The sequence below is a fragment of the Cloeon dipterum genome, chromosome X (assembly GCF_949628265.1).
Source record: "Cloeon dipterum chromosome X, ieCloDipt1.1, whole genome shotgun sequence".
Classification (NCBI taxonomy): Eukaryota; Metazoa; Arthropoda; class Insecta; order Ephemeroptera; family Baetidae; genus Cloeon; species Cloeon dipterum.
In genome coordinates this window covers 3,510,266-3,533,415 of record NC_088790.1, presented here as the reverse complement: position 1 = coordinate 3,533,415, position 23,150 = coordinate 3,510,266, and the positions used below count along the sequence as shown (strand labels likewise).

General features: G+C 44.7%; 1 protein-coding gene across 6 annotated transcripts in view; it reads left to right on the top strand.

Moving 5' to 3' along the window:
• Sema2a (Semaphorin 2a) overlaps positions 1 to 23,150 on the top strand; it is a 300,390-nt gene that overhangs the window by 244,429 nt on the left and 32,811 nt on the right. For all 6 annotated transcript variants that reach the window (XM_065496354.1, XM_065496353.1, XM_065496351.1 and 3 more), the window contains 2 exons: positions 6,147 to 6,234; positions 21,414 to 21,465. In XM_065496354.1, the coding sequence (XP_065352426.1) occupies positions 6,147 to 6,234; positions 21,414 to 21,465 (140 nt within the window). The remainder of the gene's footprint in view (positions 1 to 6,146; positions 6,235 to 21,413; positions 21,466 to 23,150) is intronic.

The following is a 23,150-nucleotide window of genomic DNA, read 5'->3' as shown; positions in this document are numbered from 1 at the left end:
TTTTAAGAGCTTAAACTTTTTGCTGCTGCTGCTGTTGCATCACTTTGTTAGTGAATATCGAATGACGCCTGTAAATACAAAATCCCATGAATTTAAAAATGCTCCGATCGCGCAAAGGACAGATTTTTTTTCTTGCTCGGCGAGCAGCTAAGAGGCTTAAGAGATATATTTTCTTTTAAAGAATTACAAACTGCTGCTGCTTCTGCTCGCGAGCCTCGAGGAGCGAAAAATAAGCAGATACATCACCGAGGAACAACTTTTCCCCGTCGCTGGTGATTTATTTGCGACTGATTCGCGCATTCATTCATTCCAAACCTGGAGCCTGTGAGCAGCACAGGAGCGAGTAAACGGCCGGGAATTGAAATTCAGCTTGCATGAGGCGATATGTGCGACATTTATTGCCGTGCCGAGATGCATACTTAATGGCCTGGCGACGAAAACTGCTGCTCCAGGATTTCGTGCAGTTTATGTGCTGGATTATTATTTTTTACTTTTAATTCTCGGCACGCAGCGTGAAAGAGCGTGTGAAGCGGAATTCCATTATTTGGCCAGCGGGGTTGGCTTAGTTAGAGAAGCACTGGAATTTTATTTTTGACAATGCCGATCGATACCTGAGGGTTGCATCAAGTTAGGCAGCCGAATAACTCTGTCGACAATTCGACATGATCGAAGGAAACACAAAATCCGTTATTTTAGCCACAAGAATGCCAGCAATCGATTGGCACTGTTAAAAATTAAATTCCAGGGCTTTTTTTAAATTTACTAGCTTCATTTCTTGAGGGACAAAAAATAAATACACATAAAATTGCTCGAAAAATCTAATTTAAGTTTAAGGTCTAAATTTTTTTAATGTGTAATAACTTATCTAAAGTATCAGATTATACGATGTAAGTTTCAAGGAAATATATTTTTCACCTAATTGCCAAAAAACAAAAACACCAAACTGCAAAAGGCTGACGAAAATCCAACATTATCGCTTGTAAAAATTGGTTTCGTTTCAAAGGAGCGCTCGACTTCGACAGAGCGTGTGCTAGATTTCATGTGTGTTGGTGCTGCACGCGAAATGGCTCAGGTGAGCATGTCAATAACGAGCGTAACGCAATAATTAGTCCAACATGATTTCCCAAAACAATAATTTTGCCTCATTAACTACCGACAAAGCCGGAGCAAAAAACGCGCATGCCCATTATCACAGCGCACTATCAAAGAATTTTTTTACCAAAAGTACGTTACAATAAAAATTGAACAGCGCCATCGAAGCTACAATTTAAAATGGCACGTCCTTGCTAAAAAATAAGATATTTAACAAGTATATTTTAATCTTCTTAGAAACGATAAAAGCTGCTCACAAAAGCACTCTCGTTTCGTGCGGAATGGTGCAAATGGGTTTTGACAGGAGCCACAAAAAAGAGTGAAACAGTCCAGGTTGTGTGTGTACAATGGCTCCCTTTCCAGCCCGCGTGGGTAATTGCTTCTTTTTTCCCAGCAGCAGCCCTGAGCGTATTTCATATCGCTCGTTCTCGAAAGCCACCCTCGCCATAAAACACATCCAGCGCGGCGGCACCGGCGCCGACCTACGCGATACGTACACTATCCCACCGAAATACCAACGGCGGCACCGGCGGTGGCATTACTATGATTATTATTGCAATTAACCACACGCAAATCCAGGGGAACGGGACGGTACCACGCATGGTGTCGGTGATGTGGCTATGCGGTGTTTCCATTAATATTTTCCGACACCATTAAAATTTCAGACAGCGAAATTGCGAATTCTCGGGGCTGCGCGAATGTTGTTCGCCTCTCTGTGAAGTGGCCGACGGCCATATAGCAGTGAGTATTGCTAGCGTGCGGTCTGTTTCTGTTCGCTTCTGCTCGCAAGCAAATCATTAAGCTCTGCCCACTTCAGTACACTTTGTCCAGGTCGGCACTTTTTAAGCATGGAGCTGCACCGGGAAAGATTGAAACGGTCGGTTTCTGCATCTAAATCAGCTTGAATTTAAACATTTTTAAAATGTTAAACTTAAATTTCCATTAAAATCTCAGAATAAAAAAATAAAAAATTCACTTCAAAATTCAAGCATTGTCTCCATATGTAAAATTACGATTTTATCACAATTTAGGAAATTTTCCCTCAAAATTAACTCATAGTTTGATATATTGTAATGAGAATAGAATACAAATTAAGCGAAAACCATTGACAAACCGCTTAATATTTGCAAGGAATTCGGCAAATTATGAAATTAAACTCTTACCTGGTCATAATTTTATTTTTACACACTGTAGAAATAATTACTCAAGACTAAAAAAACAATACAATTGTTCACCTGTATCATTCATTGCAAGTGCATGTGTGTCTGACAAAAGAAGATAAATTTCGTTATCCTCATTTTCCTAGACCTCATTGCAAACAATAAGATTGGAAACATCCTCCGCCGGACTATTTCTACATAATTATCACGGTGGTAATGTTGTTTAATAATTCGAGGCGACGCCTATCGCGCCAGCAGGGATATGAGAAGTCGGAGAGGCAGTTAGTTGTTGTTGTTGTTTCAGCTTGTTAGTGTCATTGTGGAATGATTCATGGCCGCGTCGAAAGAAAAGTCGCTCCAAACACACGCATAAATAGCCATAAATTACTCGCGGGTCGCCTTTTTTAATTCTCGCTGACGCGTACTTTTTCGGCTGTTGAAATGAATTTTTTTTTAATTGGCCCCCTGAGATTTATTGCATTTTACTCATGCTTTCGGCATTCACATTGTCAGATAAATTACCATCCCCATTTCATTAACCAAATGCCAAGTTTCGAATGTCCCGATATGGAGCGGTAATTATTGTTTTGTGTTGATTCGCTTGCTTACCGGCGTTTGATCGTTTGATGTCTCATTCCTGCGGCGGAAATTCTAAGAACCGGCAACTTTCCTTGTTGTGTGTGCTTTGCGCGTGGGCTGATTGAACTTGAATCGGCTTTTGCCTTATTGTTTGCCGTAAAGGTCGAGTTTACCCCGGGCCAAAAATTACTGCACGATACCTTTGAGCTTTTATCGCGGCTAATGGAGTTTGTGTAGTCAAGAATACAATTTATACCTCTTAGAAAATGCCATCAAAGTGCGCGGTGACCAAAATCACGTGATATCAGGCGATCTGGCCCACATTAATCACGGAATAACAGGTCAATCCTTGAGCCCGCTATCTCGGTGCAGTATTATTTCGAGCGCGCGGCGGCGTGATAAAATATGACAAATTAATGGCCATTATGGTGTGGAATGACAGCAATAAATCGTGCGCGAGCGGCGGGTGCTGCACGGCCGACTGCAGTATTGCGTGTTAAAGCAATTAGCTCCCGCTTCTTCCTCCTTTCTTTGCGGCGGCAGGGCCTGAAAGAAGACGAGAGAAAGGAAAAGGTGATGAGCCGACTCCTTTTATGTCCTGCCCAACAATGGCTCCTCCGGCGAATAAAAGAGGATTGGCGGCCATGCAAGATGCTTTGTCAGCACAAGCAAAGGAGTAATGACTTATCGTTTTGAATGCTCCGCTATAATGCTAGAAAAAGGCCTATAACACACTACAAGATGAAAGCCAAAATAGGTTGCTTGCATCTCTCGAGACACTTGATACTCTTCCTCTTGAGGGGAAGTGCAAGAATGCACGGGAAATTATTATCATCATCGTGTCTCGCTTTGTGTGAAGTATGAGTCGACGAAAATCCCCCGTCAATTTCCTTGTACTAATTGGATGCGTCAAAAGAAGAATTGGCTAATGAAAATGATTGCACCTTTATAGACCTGTTGGCTTTGAGGTTGTTAAATTTGATATTTTTCCTTTCAAGATTTTTTTCTTTGATACCTGCTCTAGCGGTTTTGGGGCAAACCTAGCAAAAAAATGACACAAGATCGTTGGCAACCACGCTGTTGGACACATCTCGACGAGAGGAATCGAAATCTGACCAGAAAATGTGGTCAAGCGCTGTAAATTTTGATTAGAACAAATTTTTTTATTGATCTTCTGCTTGTTACATCCAAAAATTCAAATAAATTTCAGTATTGATCCACTTTAATTACGGTTTCTGTCGCTGTTCTGCAGCTGTCCCGATCTTGAAGCACTTTTTTCTAGGTTCAGACCAAAAACCGCCAAATTAACGGTACTTACATTATTTACGCCGATTTTCGGCACGTCGTGTATAATTTTCTGCTAAGTGATTCGGCTACCTAACCAAGAAATCGTTTTTTGGCATTATTCTCGAAAATTTGCACAACCAGTCCATAATTTCGTGTTTGAGTTGGAGTTTATATTCAACGTTGCCTGGCTCATGACGTAAATGCTCCCTTTGATGAAATATATCACGTTTAACAGTGCTGGGTAGACGTTGCTCGTCCCGTGAAAAGTCCGATTTTCTCGGAATGGAATATTTTAGCTTTGAACCAAGTTTTAGAGGATAATCTCTAAAAATTACACTAGGCATAGTTAAATCAACTCACATTTGGTTATTTTATTCTTCTATAAACTAAACCGCTTGCAAACACTTTGTGCGTCATTTCAATTTAACTTCCACAGTATGAGTCAAATATAAACCTTCAAGAACAAGTATCGCCTTTTCGCACACAAATTATCCAGTTGCGGTAAAAAGAAGCAATTCGTCTCACAAGTTGTTTTCCACGCCGATTAAGAGCATTTTAGTTCCAATTGTTCGCTCGCACCTCCAGCTGTCTGGACGATAAATCCTGCGGGCGAAAAAAGGCGCGGACGGAATAACGAGCTGGCAGCTGCGAGGAATAATAAATTTGCTTTGAAGTTTAATTCCTTCCCATTCTCAGTGCGCACACAGAGAAAAACACGTGTTATTAAAGCAGCTATCCTCTCGCCAACGCGCAGAGGAGCCGGCTTTAGAAGAGCACACACAGTTGAGAGTGCATGTGCAGACACACAAAAGTGCAAATATTGTTTCAACTTTGCCGGTATTATCGTCGTTGCTCTTCGTTAATTGCTTGGGCACACACACACGGGAAATATGCAGGTTTGTGCACGCCTTTTGATCTGAAGCCGCACCATGTAATTCCGCGATAATGAGACTGCTTGTTTGAGAGAACTTTGCCAAGCAGATTGAATTTCGGCGCAAATACGTGCGAATGCATAAATAATGCGGATATACGCAGCACAAATATCCGACGGCTCTGTTTGGATAACATGAAACATTCATAAGTACGGCGCAGGGATTTTTCCACCGAGCTGCCTGAAAGAAGAGCTCGCGAAAGCGGAAGGTGCTTTTCTGGCCCGCTTTCTCCGCCCCACCAAATGCGACAGGGCCGAGAGTGGAATTTATACGTCTCGCTGCTCTGCACCACGGGAAATTGAAACGCGATCAATGATGATCAATTTTCGCATTTCGAGACTTTCCCAACGTTAAAAACAGTTTTATTTTTTAACATTTTAAATTGAAATAAATTTTCAGAAAATTTAACTCTCTCATTTATTGATAAAAATGTATTTTACTGCCTCTGGAGCAGACAAGGCTATTTTATTCGTGAAAACCTTAGGTGCAAATCACTCTCTCCTTGTAATTTGATAACTGTGAGCAAGTCTAAAGGACAGTGCACCATACCTTATTCTTTCCGCTCTGCATGCATATCGACGCAAACACGCCCATGTATATTGTATCCGCACACAACGCGCGCGCGGTGAGCAAGCAGAAAACGTCTCGAGGAGATTGTGTTTGCTCAAGATGGGCCTAACCGGTTGCACATCCACGTACACGAACGCGCGACGAAAAATTGCGCCGCCCATATCGTATCTCTTTCTACATTGGGGCGGATGCGAAAATGGAAAAAGTGAAGAATCCCCGCTTAGCCACGCGATCCTGCTCTCCCTCGTGCACCTGTTTGGGGAAATTGATTCTGCACGCGGGCATCAAATATTCATGCTGCCTCTGGTTCCGGGTGTTGCGAAACACCGACCGACCGACCGAGCCGGCGGTTGCATACAAACAACAGCGAGGCTTGTCCTCCTTTCCCGACGGGAAATTCCATTACACTTTCAGCAGCCCTTTTAGCACCTCGGCGAGTGTCGCAATGCCGGCCCAGTCCTCGTCGCTCTCATTATTTATCGGATTATTGGCAGTGCTTGTTCTAAATTGTATCTTGTTGTTGCAGATCACGTACGCGAATTCAGCTGCGGCAAGATGTACTACCGCACCTTCTATCTGGACGAGAAGCGCGACACTCTCTACATCGGCGCCATGTAAGTACCTTCGCCGTAAAATATCGTCAAAGAGGAGCTGTTAATTAAAAAGCAAGGGAATATTTTGCTCCGTAATCGTATTAGAAGAAGAAAAAGAGAAGCCCGATTCTAGAAAACGTGTTTGCGAAAAGGAGAAAAAGGGGAAGCACTCAAGAGCGCGCGCACTACCTCGGCGGACAGAATTTAACTCAACTTCATCATCCATTTTATTAAAACGTGCGAAACGCTTTTGGAGAGTGTGTGTAATTCATCGCACAAAATTCAAGAGCGTCTCGCTGAAAGCTTTTACCTCGAGCGGCTGGCTGGCTGCGACGCGCAAAAAGAGTAAGAGCCACCGCCGCCGCTGTCGCCCCGGCCGGCGCTCTCTGATGGCCATCCAAACGTGCCTCTCCATCACGCCGGGTATCGGTTAGCTATAATTATGCAGGCAAGAATGTTGCAAACACGCTCTTGTAATTAAACGTCGGCCGAGGAATTTCCGATAGATCGAACGCTTTGCTTGCCTGCCTTCGCAGTCGATATTTATGCAACCCGCGTGGTGCCGGTGACAGGCGGGTCTGCATAAGCCTCGGAGTGACGTGCAACAGCGTCTGCTTCCATATTTTCCATAATTATTGCAAAACTTTCAACTTTGTACTGTATTTCAACGTATACACAGTACACGGATTCGCCAATTCTTTATTTATTGAATTTGTTGGGCGTTGCTTATCACATTCCCTCGGCTCTGACGAACTTCGTGGCGTTCGTGCCATCGAAAGTTAACTTGAGGATCAATGCCAATACACGTGGGATGAAAAAGAGCAGGACACACGTCGTGCGTCCACCGGGCGTGCGTGCGTCTTGACCCACATATTTGCATAAAAGCGCACTCTCAGACGCTCTCAATCCCGCTCCAGTTCCTGTGTTTGCTCTCGACCGTCCTTCACTTCACTCACGTCGTGATACACGACGGAGTGCCCGTTGCTGCGCTGTTTGAGCTCCTCAAATGCATGGGTGGAGATTGTATTCGCGCGTAAACATAAACACACTGGCCCCCGCACGAATACACACTGTTGCCGCGCTCGCTCCCATTCACTCGAGGTGTCGAGTGTGCGAGATAAGCATCAGTAATCATCAGTAAACTGCGAATGCAATGGCCAGATATCATGCGGGGAAATATGAGACCACTGACGCGCGTGTGTTGCTTGCTATTTCTGTAAATGCTGACAGCAGTGATCATTATTTACCTTGTATCTCCAAGAGAATAAAATAATAGTGTCGTATTTACATCAATCGTCAATATTACCCAGAAATAGTTTTTGTTGTTGTTGTTCTCATTATATTGGATTTTCATTTTTGACAAATATCAAACCAATTTTGAGGTAGGAACTAAATTTGGCAGCCGTATAAACCGTTACTTTAGGTGGTTTGAACCAATCCGAGAAGGGAGCGCTTCTCTCCGATTGGATGTAGCCTTGGCCTAAGATGGAGACAGCAGCGCCACAGCGACAGCCAACGGAAGCGAGTCAAGCGATACTGCAAAATCCTGGAAAGTCTTTGTTGCCAATACACGAACTCATCCCTTACGATTCACTTCAAAGTTAGCATGCTTTTCTAATGGCGAGGACTGTCTCCTTATTTGAAATTTTATTTTATTTCACAACAAAGAGGTTCCCTAAAAGGTTTCATACGCTGTTGGACAAATATCGAGAGGGGAATCGAAATCTGCCAAGAAAATATGGTCAAGCGCTGCAAATTTGAATTTTTAAGGTCCTTTTTTACTATTGCATTGTTTATCGATCAACTGCTTATTGCATCTAACTGAAATAATTTCCAACTATCGCCCTGGATCGATCCACTTTAATTGAAATGTCCATGAAATGAATTTTCTATTGCCGACCCCACTTCAGGTGCAGCCGGTTATGAGCTTTTTCACAGAATTTCTTTCCTTCTCAATAAAATCGAAGAAGCTGCATAAAGATTCTCCAAGGAGAAGCAGAGCAAACGCTGAGACATTGCTGTTGATGCGTCTTCTCAAGTAAGGTTCAATACCTTTGGCAAAGCGGCAATTTCCTTCCTCGGCGATACACACGTATAAAGCGTTGCGCATTACACGCGTCCTCCGTTGGCAAGCCAGAGTAATGCTCATTCTTCGTCTGCTCCGTGCGCTCTCCCGAGTTGCTGTTTATTATTCCATCTGCATTACGCTTATAAAAATAGCCTCGAGATGTGTTTCCTGCTCTTGTGAAGACTCCTCTGAGAAATATAAATACTCCCCGTCCGGCTTATCTGCTTTTCTCGTAACAGCTATTTTGCCTGGGGCGAAAATCTCCAGTGTCCAGTTTTGGGGGATTTACCGTCCGACTCACCGACTGCGAACGATTCAATTTTCTGTATTAATACGAAATAAACAATACCAACGACCTGCTGCCTGCCAGCCTCCCCACAGTATTCAACGGATTGATTGGAGCGTTTCTTTTTCTTCCCTCTCTTCTCGTTTGAAACAATAATTAGATTGCAAGGAATTTCGGCGCAGTTTGCGATAAAAATTTATTACGGCCACCGCGGTCTGCGGATTTATTTAGGGAGGCAAATCACGTATTTCACTCGGCGGGATCGTTCGCAATCATGCCGGTAGGGGAGGTTTATTTTTATTATTATCCGCGTCTCCCTCACAGACTAATTGCTCAGGATCAATCCGCAAAGAAAGCAGCTGCAAGAGGAGGAGGAATGTTTTGTCAGGCATTTTACGAGATCACGATAGAGATAATAAAACGTGCCATATTGCACTAATAATGGCACTGTTTGCGTACGCAGAGGCGTGCGTAAAATTTTACCGTCGCAGGCCAGAGAGAAAGACAATGAAAGTGAAAAAGCGTACTCACGCGCGCGCTGCCGGCAATAATAATGCGATTTATTGTAATGAACGTGCCTGTTAATTTCGCCACTATGGCATTCCCTCGGTGCTGCGCGCACGTAAATGGGTAGGCAGCAGCCCCCGTGCCTCCACCTCTCCACCACCTAGCGCCATAAAACAAAATTAGCAATCATAAAGATGGAAACTGTTTGGACGGCGATAAGCGCTGCGCACTTCACAGTTTTATGCCTCGAGTGCAGTGGTGAATAATGCGTGTGTGCCGCCGCTTTCCGAGTTAATTATGTTCCATCTGATATAGGTGCATTGAACGCTATGTGCAAACACATGTTGTCAAGCCGGTCGTAATAAAAAATTAACGTCTAACTCCTAAACAGGCACGTGGTAAATTAAACAGCGCGGTCGTCAACACCCAATTGGGGCACTACCTACCAACAGACGAATTTTAAATTCTTCAACCGGTCATCGGACATATTTGAGCATTTCTTGGATCTAATTTAATTTTAGAAACCGCAATACTTGGTTTATTTATTGACTCGAAATGGGCTGCTAGGAGGTGCCACTTGCTAGTTTCTGCACCTTTCCAGCGTCTTTAGGGACGAATGTCTGGCATTTCAATCAAAGACCTCGGTGCGGGGAGCCGAAAAGATGGCCAATTTGGGCCTAAGCTCCTCTGCAGGGCCTTTTGGGCCACTTGTTATTAGCTCAGGGACCTGATAAGCTATAAAATCCCACGGGATGTGCTGAGCAGAGGTTCTAAAAAAAACGTGAAATGTACAAGAATTTATTCTTTGATTGTAAATTCATCGCAATGAGCACAGAAACCGCATAGTCGAGTAAATTGCTTCTCCACAAGTGTTCTGTCTGTTCCCTGAAAATTTCGCCCTGCGGCTCAGAAGGCCCAAATTTCAACGAGGCGCGGTCTGATTAAATATTAGAGAGCACTCCTCTTACTTAGAGCGTCGGCCGGGATGAAATAAGCCCGGTTAGCAGGCAACTCGATTTATTAGAGCTGCTTGGAGTGCGAGGAGCGCACGAGTCACACAGCAACGCAGCGTGTGCCATTAAACTTTTGTCACTCATTCAGCAGCATCCAACTTTGTTTTGTATCTGCTTCTTGCTCTCTAGAACGCCAACTACACACACATAATACGCGCCGAGCAGCGAGCCATTATATATGTCTGTGTGCGTGCGAGAGCGAGCGGCGCCTCAAAAGTTTTACTTCAATTAAGATTATGGCGGAGAATTCTGTAGGGACGAACTGCCGAGCAACTGGTACATTTAGACTCGTGTCGTGCTATTCATCATGCAAAATTCAATAACACTCTGCACGAGTTCGCCGCCCTAATGCTAGGCGTACGTTATTTCACGTGCGTGCGCCGTTCGCATTTCGAAAAGCCCGTTGGTACTTGCTTGATGAACCTCTTGCGCACCATTCCAAATAATTTTGCTATTGATTTTAACACTCACGGAGATTTTGACGTCAAGTGGAATCACGTTAGAAATGCGTATCCTCGGATGTTCTCAAGAGTTCTTCCACTTCACTCAATTTGATACGATTTGGTAGGCTTCAACTCTAGTTCACTAAAAGCTGCTTATGAATTTCCCTGTGGTCTAAACTCCCCCCCCCCCCCAAGCAACGACTAAATTAATTTTAAATAAGGTTCATAAAAAATCAACTCGACTAATTTAATTGGTGCAAAAGAGTAAATGAAATTTCACTCTGCGCGCGACGAAGTGACAAATGCAATTACGCCGAGAGTGCAGTCGCTGCTGGAGCTATTTTTTCCCGCGAAATGCACTTCCTTATCAACTTCATTATTATTTCCTTTCAGTGCTGAAAGAAAGAAAGCAAGCGTCTTCTCGCTCTGCCGCGGCGAGAGTGGCAGTAAATAAAACGAGAAATAATATTCCCCCTTTCTTCTTTTTGTCGCCATGCAGTCGTTCTATCGGCGAACGCACCCTTTTTACGCTGGCCGACAATGGGGGAGAATTTAGCAGCTGAATCAGCAGCGGACGTGGAAGACACCTAATGATATTAATTAGTGAAGTCGTGTGTAAATACGCCGGTCCGACTTTCGATCGGGCAAGTGAATAAAACAGGAATATATCGCGAGACACAAAGAAATGCGGGAAGGTGCGGGCGGGACGCGTCTTAAATCTATCAATTAACTTTTCATTTCTCTCTCATCCGGCAGCGTCTAATCTGATTAAAATTCTCCGCCATTGCGGAGCGCGTTCTCAGTGTCTGCCCGCTGAGCTGCTATTAAATGTAAGCCCCGCGTAGAAATTAACGAACTGTGAATTCGGAATTGTGAGGCACAAAAGACCTCTTGCCTGCTTTTAATTACTTAAAAGAGTGCACCGATGAAGATTTGCGCCATTGAATTCGTTTTCTAATGCGCGTACATTTTGCGAGTGCGCTCATTTGGAGAGCCCCTTTATGATCGAATCTGGGACGACGACAAAAGTAACGCCGCCACGCTAAAGAGCTAATTTCAGCTAATTAACCCTCAGTAGAACGATCGCGAGTTTATTTATTCGTAATTTCACTGGAATTTCATTATTGATTGCGCTAATCGATTCCTTAGGCAGCCGAATCACCCATCCGACGTGCCAAAATTCGGCGAAATCGTAAAAACGGTTACTTTGGCGGTTTTCGGTCTGAACCTAGCCACAAGAACGCCGACGACCAATCAGAGAAGGAAGAGATCGAGACAGCAGCGCCACAGTGACAGCCAGCGCAAGCAACAGCAGCTAGACTTGTTACTTGAATCGCTTCTGCTGGCTGTCGTTGTGGCGCTGCTGTCTCGGTCTTAGATCTTTTTAAAGAAACTCTTCTGGTTTGAGTTTGCAAAAAGGAGAGCTCGTTTTTATGCATGAGAGATCAGCCATATTTAAGTCAAAGCCATTTTCTGTCGTGAGATGGCAATTTGGACCGGGCATTATGCGCATGGAAGGAAATAAATCACCGCAGTGATAACATATGCCACCATATTTTCCCATATTATTGTTACTCGCGGGCCTGGCGAGAGACAAACTTTTCTTTCCAAAACACATTATTTACTTTTGCAGCCAAAAAGTATACGCGCAACGGCAACTCACCGTCGCGGGCGAAATAACAAAAGTAGTTTATCTTCATGCAAGCAGGCGGGCCGTGACGCGCCGACAGAAAAAGGGGTAATAATGCGACATTTTATATACACACAAGTCAAACGCATAAATCTGCCACCATAATTTACGTCATTGTCGACGAAATTTCGACTGCGCTGCCGGCTAAATACCTCCTCTCTTCTCGGCACACACACACACACACACACACACATACACACGCGCGCGCGCGAGCGCTTTCTTTTCTTCATTTTGCGCGGCTGAAAAATTCATGCGCGGCTGGCTGGCTGCTTTTCTTCCTTTTTCCGCACACACACACTCACGCTCGCGCGCCCTCGGAGAGAAAATTCTGTCGCTGGAGTTGTTTAAGCAAACAAAGGAGATTTGCGAGTGAAAAAGCACCGCAGCTTCTTTTTTGCCGTAAAAGCCACACACTTTAATGGATACTTTAAAAGTTGCAGAAACGCCATTTTCGGCTCTGCTCTCTTGAAAATTTTTACACGAGTCTGCGAGAGAGAGAGAGAGAGAGAGAGAGAGAGAGAGAGAGAGAGAGAGAGAGAGAGAGAGAGAGAGAGAGAGAGAGAGAGAAGTAGAGAAGTATAATGCTCTTCCTATTTTTTTTTGTATACACTCTCTCGTGACATATGCAAGTCCCAACTTTTCCGGCAAATATACATAAAGTCGTTCTTTCTCCGGGGCGCGTATTGCTTATAAATATCGTCGCAGTGAAAGAGGAGAGACGCTCTCTGCCATTATTTATTTATCAAAATACACATACGCCTCGAAACTTTTCTCATAATGGCAACAACAAGAGCAGCATAATGCCAGCGAATCACAGTCTCGTTCCATTTTCTTTGTTCGGCATATTTGTTGCGCAAGTAATCGGATTTCTCCAATGTGGCGTGATGCGCATTGATCACGCTGGCGTTTGTGGCGCCGCGCCGACATCTCAAGTATGAAAGTCGACACATCATTATCGAGCTAATTAAAATTCCTCGCTGATGTGCGTTTTTAAGGCGTGTCTTTCACCCCTTTTCAAATATATATGTTATATTCCCGACTGAGACGACGGTAGCTATATAAAGAACGACATCGAACTGTATATTTTTCCAGTCAGCACTGCACTTGCGAGGAGCAATTTCCCAGCAGCGTCCAGCTTCCAGCTGCAGATTAGCCCTTTCGAAGAGTTATCGTTTTAATTTCTCCAAGGAACTTTATGTCTTCGCTGCTCCCACCTGTTATTTGACACGCGCCATTTTTCACCTGCGGCGCGGCAGACAATGGAAATGGGCATCCGCGAGAAACTCATTCGCCGACATTTAGGTCATCTCCTCTCGGGAGACTCGGCTTTATTGTGCTCGATATAATGTATCGGCGAGGAAAGGCTGTGACATTTCGCATCCGGCCAAGGGGGATTTTTGAATGTCACCCTATATAAAAAGGATTCGAGGGCACGATGTTGTGCGCCCTGCCATGATTTTAAACTGCTACTTACGAGTTTAAAAGTCGGCCCGGCTTGGCAAGCTTCCACGTGGCGAGTGATTTTCAAACAGGGCGGCCACCAGACACCCTCTCTCTCTCTCTCTCTCTCCCTCTTATCTCGGGCTCCGCGTTCTTCGCGCGGAGAAATTTTATCGAAGCGGCATTCCGTCCGACTGGATGCGTTTTCACACTTAATTACGGCGAAAAAGAGCAGCGGCGGCGGCAGTCGATTTCCTTCTGGCTTTTCCGCGGAGATGAAATGTGTCGTCGGGAAGAAAAATTGCAAAGTTTATTCCGCGCAATTTGACAGCAGAACAACGTAATGGCGAGAGACATTCGTCATCTGCAGCAGACACGCCGGCGGCGGAAAGAAATGTGTGTGCACTCTAAATAAGAAAAGTAATTGCAGTTTGGCTTTCGTTTCGGTCGAAAAGCGCAATTCAATTAGCGGATCGGACAGCACATGATGAATTTATACGCACGCAGAAGTAATATGTATCTGCAGGCGGACGCGACTGTTTTGTGTTTTTTTGATGTATATGTATTTCTGCGTCTGTTGGATTTATGACATTCGCTGCGTATCAGCATGCTGTCGTCGGGCGGCTTCTTATTTTTTGCTGCCTGCATTCAGCCTCTCATCCCTTGCGTGCGTGTGCTGCAATCAATCATCGCCGTTGATAATGGGCAGACACTCCGAAATTAATTAATTTGAGCGCTGCTTGCTAACAATTAGCCCTATACCGTGGGAGAGATTTTGTCTCACGCACAATGTGAAAATTGATATATTTTTGTATATCTTGTCGACCGCACAGAACTAGTATATCAATCATATAAACCGCCGGCGACACATACAGCAGTAATATTGGATTTCCCGGCGCTCCGCAAAAAGAGCACAACGTCTAAAAGCCCCGTTGAATTCGGCTCCATTTCCTGCCGACTGTCCTGTCAGCGGGCGAAACCACATTTTTGCCACCTTCATCTCTCTCTTCTCGCCTTTCCTTTTCTGCCAAAGACGGTGTGGCATTCTCCTGCTCAAATAGATTAGTCGCACAATGGTCCGTCGAGTGATATTTCAACGCCATCTTTTTTAATAATCCGTGACAGCCAGCGATGTTTCCTAGGCTCTTTTTTGCAAAATGCAATTTCCGATTTTTCCCCTCGAGAGGGGAACGAGGAAATTAGACGTGTTTGTCGACGGCGAAACGAGATACACCGACCGGCTGTGTTGTCGATTTTATTGGCGCAGGTGTCACCTGATAATATTCCGTCTTGTGTCAAGGCGGTTTTCGTACCTTTGTGTTATGTATTGGCTCGAGTCACGCAGAGCGGCTGTGAAATGCGATTCCCTCGACAGCGCAGCGGAATATATCTCACTCCATTCGCATTCCCAGCCCAGCGAACACGGCGAATTCGCTGGTGCCCAATCGGTGCCGCCTCCACGGCCCACACTCTCGCTTTTAATTAAAAAGGACATGCGATTGTACTTATCCGTAATTAAAGATTAAAACCAGCCGCTGCGGGCGACTTGATTAAAATTTATCTGGCAAGAGAGAGCCAGCAGCTGCTTTGGAAATCGGGAAATTGGAAAAGTAAAAATTACGCGGTCCAACCATCCGACGGCGCACGCCTCGCCGCCTAATAATTGTGTCTGATCGCCAACGACAGTTGCGCCGGTTCCCATAGAATTTAATATCACTTTCTCCCGAAAGGGTTGAGAGCTCGTGTTCCGCGTTAATTGATTTCAACTGCTGGGCATAAAAAAATAAATATTCCTCCGACCGACTTTCAATTCACAGTAACATAATTAAGTGCCGTCGACGCCTCCTTTCCTTGGGTGGAGAGAAGCCCGGTATGTTTTATTCATCCGCGTTCTCGTTCAAAAGGCTAATTCTGGAGTTGCATTTACCGAATCTCCGTCCAACGACGCAGGCAGCCGTTTAATAAAGTCAATTTTATGATAATCTGCCACCGCTTTATCCACTTTATGAAAGGCGAATGTGATTTGGCGTCGGTGACTTAGCCGACAGAATTTCATTCAATTGCCCGCCAAGGAAAAGAAGAAAGTTGCCGCCCACGCGTTCCCTTGGCGTGCGGCGCCGTGAGATTTTGAATTAAGATGATTAAAAGTTTTTCACGAGCAGTATGGAAAAGTTTATTATCGCATTATTATCAGCTAGCACGCGCGTAAAGAGCATCAGCGCAGTGATGGAATTATCCGGCTGAAATAAAGCCAGCAGCTCTCCCGCCGATAAAAATCGCCGCGCACCGAATTTCGCGCCTCACTGGCTGCTCCATTTTTAACTTGCTTTATTCGTCGCCGAGCCGGTGGAATCGGCTGCACGCGCGCGCGGAGCCGTCTTCTAATGCGAGGCAATTTGCGGCTGGATTATCAGAAGTGGTGTAGTTGGAATCCATTTGATGGATTTTTAACCCCTAAAGCTCTGACGGCTGCAAATGATGAAGCGCCGCTGCTCTGCTCTGCTCTGCACGGCGGAAAGAGAATTTTTCGAGATTTGACAGAGCCAAATGATCGTCGCCTCCATCACGCCTGATAGGTCGCTCCTAATTTCTGGCGCCAAATTGATTTTTTGCTGCCGTTCTCGGCATTCGTCGTATACCCTGCGCACCATTCGACATTCAAAATTAAAAAGCGCCCTGCCGGAAAGTGGTAGCGTTATTTCCGAACTTATTGCAACACTCATCGATTATTGACCGCGTCGTGCTGGTGGTAAAGTGCGCTGTAAAGTTTTTCGGTGTCACTTAACCGACCGCACTTACCGACGTAAGTAGGTGTTTGCGCCCAACTTTTGTGTTCTCCCGGCGGCGGCGGCGGCATCGGCTTCTTGATCTGAATTGTATCGAAAGCAACGCTGTCACATCCACTCAAAAAGTTTTCTTTCGGCTCCAAGAAAGAACTTTTCCCGCAGCGCAATCTTGGATCGCTGCACGCTCTTTTATCGGGAATAATTGAGCAATTATCGCAGATTAGTGTTCTCAAAACGTCCACTTCCTAGCCTAATTCTCCGAATTTAATTTCCTAGAAAAACTGTGCCCTAGATTTTGCGATAAGGGCAGAGCGTGCTGCGATTTTATCTAGATAAGCTTTGTCCTCAGACCACCCGCAGCTCGATTAAGTGTGTGAGAAAGCCGAAAGCCTTAAAGCTCAGGTATATTGTTCTCCTCTAATTACAACACCGAAATCTCGGCAGCACTCTTTCTTTTCTCACCCTGCCCAGCATCTCTCTCGGCGCGGAGAGGAAGCTGCGGACGGGCGTCGAATTTCAAAAGCAGACTTGCAGATGACACCGCACTCACCGCAGGTGAATTTGATGCCACCCGACTACCGGTTTTTGAGCAAATTTTTGCACCCTCTGGCTTTTGTTACCAGCACAATAAAGCTCAATGGGAGGCTGGATTTTTTTTGTTCTGTCCGGTGTCGTGTTTCACATATTCACACCTACTTAAAATTCTCCGACACGTGGGGTGCCAAAGAGGGTCGTAATTGCACGCGGGGGTGGCGTTGGAGGAGAAACGTGATATTATGATGGCTCGCCACCCCTTTCGAGGAATAATAACATAAATATTTACCAAGCTGCGAGACGTTTAGATATCCCGCAGACGCGCGCGGGTGCGGGAGGAAGGGTTAAAAGCGGTGTGATGCGGTTCAGGTTTCTAATAAAAGATTATGTTAGGAGAGGAGGATGTGTGCGTGATGCGCAAACGGTCCGCTGTTTGCTGCCAACTCGGCACTGACAGGTGTCAGACGGTGCACTCGAATGATCGCGCACTCAAACCTGTATGTATACACAGAGCAAACTCGGCTTGATTGCATTGAACTGCTGGTAAATTCAATTAATGAGTTGGAGGCGCAGGTACACATTTGATGTGACGTTTGTTTGCGTCAGCATTCCTCAGTCAGTCTATCTGCAATTAATTATCAGTCTCGCAGTTCCAATCTGATTGGTACTTGTTTAATACACTCAAGATGCGCCTGATCGCAAGTTGAAACTGGAGACAGCCCAATGGAACGCACTGAAACGTGAAAGCAGCTATATGGCAAATTTTGCACTTTGATGTGCCTACGTGTTAGGCTGCTCCAGCGAGCACACAATCGCGCGCGCGGTCGACAACCAGCGAATAAATCAAGCAGAAACTGTGCAGTAAGCAGTCACATTCAGCAGGCGTGCAAATATCGCAACTAATTAATTAGATTGTCACGCCGGCAATTAAGCAAGTACCGCCAGGGTACAAACATAACATTACACGCGCGCGCACACACAGTCCTGATGGATGTACTAGACGGCGCACTATTTCCGACTACACACCGCCTAATCCACTAATGCGACATGTCAATTTTTGAAGTGCATCCAGCTCTCTAGAATTATTAAATTTCTTTATCGCTCGAAAACACCTTTCCCTTTATGCAGTAAAAAGCTCACTCAGCAGCACGAACAATGAATTGCAGGGAGACAATAAATTTTCACTGATAGTCGTGATGATGCAGCATTAGCTCCTTTGAAATGAAATTGCTGCTGCCAAGAACACACATTACGCTGCTGCCGCTCGCATATAGGAAAACAATAAAATCCAATCACAAAAGATGCTCGCGCCGACGTGAGCGAGAGGAAGAGCAGGTATGTGCATTCAACCGGCAAAGTGTTAAGCACTAAAGATTCGCACACGTGGAATTTGTAATTCAACGGATTATTGTGCTCAGAATTCAGAAAGCAACCAGTAAAAAATAATAAAAGTTAATGGAAACGTGATGCTGGCGTGGGTGAACAATGTGTAAATTTATACAAAAATACATAGTGCATCTGATCTGATGGGGTCACCAAAGAAGAATTTGGATAAGCGTCTTTCTCGCTCCTGCTGGATGTCGCTGTGGCGCTGCTGTTTCGATCTTTGGCCAGCGTTAGCCAATCGCAGAGAACCGCTCCCTTCTCTGATTGGTCAGACCAAAAATTACTTGATTTTTTTGCCGGTCTGAAACTGCCTAATGTCAAGAATCGATTAAAAATACGCCCTTCGAGCTTTACGTAATTGAATAGTTAAGTGGGGCGTCTCGACATCAGCAGCCACTCACTCATGATAAAGTAAGATCAAACTGATTCACCCCAGAGGTAATTTAAAATCAATCAGTTGGTCGTAAAATACATTAAATCGGGTTTCCATCAAGTTAAACAATCTCTGTGCACACTAAGTGCAGCACAAATAGAATTCAGGCGGCGGTCAATCCATCAGAAGAGCATTATGAGAGCAAGTCGAGCTGCTCAGCAACATCTGCCTTCGCGCAGAATAATGGATTTCAGATTTATGCTGCCCACACGAGAGCATTAGGGGGTGAGCATGCAGTGTTATTGTTTTTAGCGACGGCGCCACTCCAGCCTTGCAATTGTATGCAAATACTGCTACACTTGGCGCACGTACACACTCGCAAACAAACGGCAGAGAGCAATAATGCAGGCGCTCGCTCGCCGCGATGACCGCACGCCCCGTAATCGAAAGTAACAGCCGCCGGGCGAGCTTTGTTCAATTACTCGTCCGGCATCACGAAGAGAGCAGTATAATTCTAATCCTATTTGGTAGGAGACAACTATAAACTGTCGCCCTCCACAGACAGCACGCAATACCAAAGGTGCGGTGACATAAATATAGCGGTTGCAAGAAATCTCGTGGTTTATAATTTTTTTAATTAATTTCTGTAAAATTCAGAAGTGCTGCGGCTTTCATAGGAATAATAACTCAACCACAAGCATTCCACTAGTAGAGAGGTGTTCATTTCACAATGATTTGGCTTGTACATTTTAATCCTTGCATTACAATAACGTGTCCATTTGGATTTAGGAGGAAAACGAAAGCTTTCCAGCAAGCGTAAATCGATTTCATGATGGGATGAATGTCTAGAATTTCAATAAAAAGACCCCGGAGCGGGGCAGTAACAGGAGCTGGTCCTTTTCTGCTCCAATCATTATTTCGCCTTGTTCCTACTACCGATCAAAAAAATCAAACAAAAGATTCATAGTGGCGAAAACTGCGTTGAATTGTAACTCATGTTTCACTAAAAATGGCAGAAGTAATCTTGGCAGGGCCAATTTGTAAAGCGGTCGTTTTTTTTCTCTTTCTCTCTTTCGTATTCTCCGCCGTCGTGATGGAAGTTTGCACGGAGAGAAGTAGAATCTTTTGGCAGCAATCTCAGAATGCTTGTCTGCAATACAAACTACCCCCGAGGAAGGCCAATTTTCTCAGAGCGTTTTGCGAGAGGTGCGGAAAATGACACAAAACAGCCAGGAAGCCAGCAAGAGAGCGAGCGAGCGGTCAACTTTTTTCGCACTTGCCGGCAACCATTGCAAGCTGGCTGAACAAACAAGGCGAAAAGAAGAAGCCCATCGCAACTCGCTGCTATTTCGTGTATTTTCCCTCGCGTATTCAACGCGGCTGCTTTTTCCGCAAACACGGCGCCAACTTGTTGGCCTGAAGACGTAAGCTCTGATATACTTAAAACTTGTGCCGAGCCGCTGGAAAGAAAATTTTGGCGAGCGAGGGGAGCGCTAAATTAATTGGAGATAATGATCAAAGCGGCATATTCGAAGCCGGCGCGGGCGCGATAAGCGGCATAAAATTGGATGATGAAAATCAGGCCTCAGTTTGAATATTTGATGCGGCCGCGATGCTTTTAAGGAAGGACCCAGCACCAGCAGAGATGAACTCGCGATTTCGGTGCCCGCCTGGTTGCCAGTGTAATATCATCTCGCACGCGCACTTCTCGAGCTTTAATTAAGGCTGCTGCTGCTGCTGCTGCTGCTGCTGGAGCGGGCTGTTTTTAGACTCGCTATGAAGCATGATTTTAGCCAGATTACCGGAGAGGTATTATGTGCATTAGGCCGACACGCAGCCCATTTCCTGTGCGCCACATCTCACCCGGTGACAGCAAAAAATTGAGGCTGGTTTAACCCGGGCTGCATTTTGTTCATAAACAAATGTAAATCGCGTCGTCTGCTAATTCCAGACTGAAACTTCTTATTCTGATGCATTCACTTCGAACAGAAGAATTTGGCGCTCTTTATCTTGAACTCGGTGACCTATTTCGCACATATTTTTATGTTAGCTTCCAGGGAGAGTGAGGTGTGCAATGTTCGTACACAACCCGGAAAAAAGATGAAAATCTAGAGCAACCGCCAACTGAGAGCATAACTTTTTACTCCGCGCCAGTGCCATTTGGGCTGCGATAAGGGTGTTGCAAAATTTTTGAGCAGAGCGAGAGAGGAGTGTGTAAATATTCCTGCGTGACACGCTCCAGAGAAAATCTCATCTCGGCAAACTACCCCTTTAGCGGGGACAGATCGTAATATTATAATAACATTATGTCCCCAAAATAACGACACGCAGCGCAACTCTCCCCTTTCAGACGTCGTCGGCGGCTCCGTTGTGTCGTGCCACCGCTTTATTTGCTGACCCCCCCTGATCCTTCTGCCTAATATCAGGCCTAATTTGGTGTGTCGTCGTGCGGTAATGGCGGTGCTTTTGGCGTAACGCTGCATCCCTCATATCTGGCGCCCTTTGATAAGGCTGCTTCATTTTTACGCGTCTCCCATGCAAATTGCGTTTTAGACGGATTAAGCAAACAACCGTAGTTTTAATTAGTGGAAAATTTCGCGGCTCTTTTTCTCCCCCTCTCGAACGTAATGGTTGAAAGGAATGTGCGTCTTAATTTTTAATTTTTGTGTTGCAGGGACCGCGTCTTTAAGCTGAACTTGAGCAACATCAGCCACTCCAATTGCGAGGTAAGTTAAATAAATGATGTCAACGAGAGTTTTGGCAGGGTCTGAGGGTCTTAATTAATTTGATTTTACTGAAACTGGACCCCATTTGACCAAATATCTCCCCTAATGACCAAAGTAGACTATAACCTCCCTTTTTGCATCCTATAACACTTAAAATTTTACAATTTTTGTTGTTTGCACTTAGAATTTTGTGTTTATCAGCTTGAAACTACTAAATTGCATCACGAGATGTGAATATTAATCGAGTAGTATGCACTTTTAGTATTAAAGCGACTCTTTGAACCCGAGACTTTTTTACTATGCTGGTATCCGAAAGAAAACACGTTTTAAATTAAATCTAAGTTTCTAATAATCAGATTTACAAAAACCAAAACACTATATATGACTCTTCATGATCCCCTCTAGATAGCTCAAGTAGTTTCAGGCTGATAAAAATTAAGGTCCGCTACGCAGTGAGTTGCAAACAACAAAAAATTGTAATATTGTACGATTTTTAAGATAAAAAAGGGGGTTGAAGCGTTGTAACCCTTAAACTACTTTGGCTATGTAGGGGAGGTTAAGACAAGTCTTGCGGTGTGTGGGTTTTGAAAATCTGACAATCAGAAGCTGAGATTTGGACGTTTAAATATTTTCAAAAACCAGAAAAGTACTTTTTTAATAAAAAAAATGTAATTTTTTTGGCTCTTAACAAGATGGCTATATCAAAATTAAAAAAAGAAACAATAGATTCCGGTTCAAATTTGAGAAGTACTTCGAAAATTCGATTTTAGTGACGATCCACGGCCAATTTTTACCGCCTGTAAAACCCGAAAAATCGTCTAAGTGTTTGCAATTTTGGTCTGAGTAGATAACGACTAATTTAAAAAAAAAAACATTTGATGCTCGGCACTTGGTGCACTGATGCGTAGATCATTTAATGCGACGCAATTCAAGCTCATTATTTTCCTGCAACCTCTTTAAAACATCTTACCTGGGAAGACTAGGTTTTTATAATGGTTTCCAACAAGTACTTTTTCTCGTTGGCACTGAATAAATAAATCCGAGAGCAAACACACGGTCGACTTGGTACTTGGTCGTCTCTCGTTATTGCACACAAGCCGAGCGAAATGCAGCCGGCGCGCGTTTTCTAGCACGTCCGCCTGCATACAAATCGTCATTGACGCGCGCATAAAAAGACGCCAATCTGCGCCTGACTCACGGCTGCGTGAAGAATGTGGATTTGCTGCAATAAAGTGGGCTGCAATTGCGTTCGATTTAGGTAATATATTACGACGGCCGCGGGCGAACGCTCCTTTTCCCCCTTTAGCAACAAAGGCGCGCGCGACGGACGCGAAATCTATTACCTTCTCGCCCGAGTCGTAAAGAGAGAAAACTAATTTGCTCCTTCAGATCATTCGGACGCGGACTGAATTTCACTCGCGATTAATTCTGGAGACGCTGTCGTTAAAAACGCGACTCGCTCGTGTGTTATCTGACGCGTCGGTAATTAAGGCTTGCGTGCGGCAACAATTTTATGTGATTCCGATAGCGCGCGACCAAATTAATTACCGCGCAGATAACGCCTGGGAATTTATTTGCGTGGATATATCATCATTTTCTAAATTTTAATTGCACCTGTGCGGCCGTGCTGCGGCGAGTGGGTGCCTGTTTTAATTCGATTGTTTTGAGTTTATGGGAAACCAATG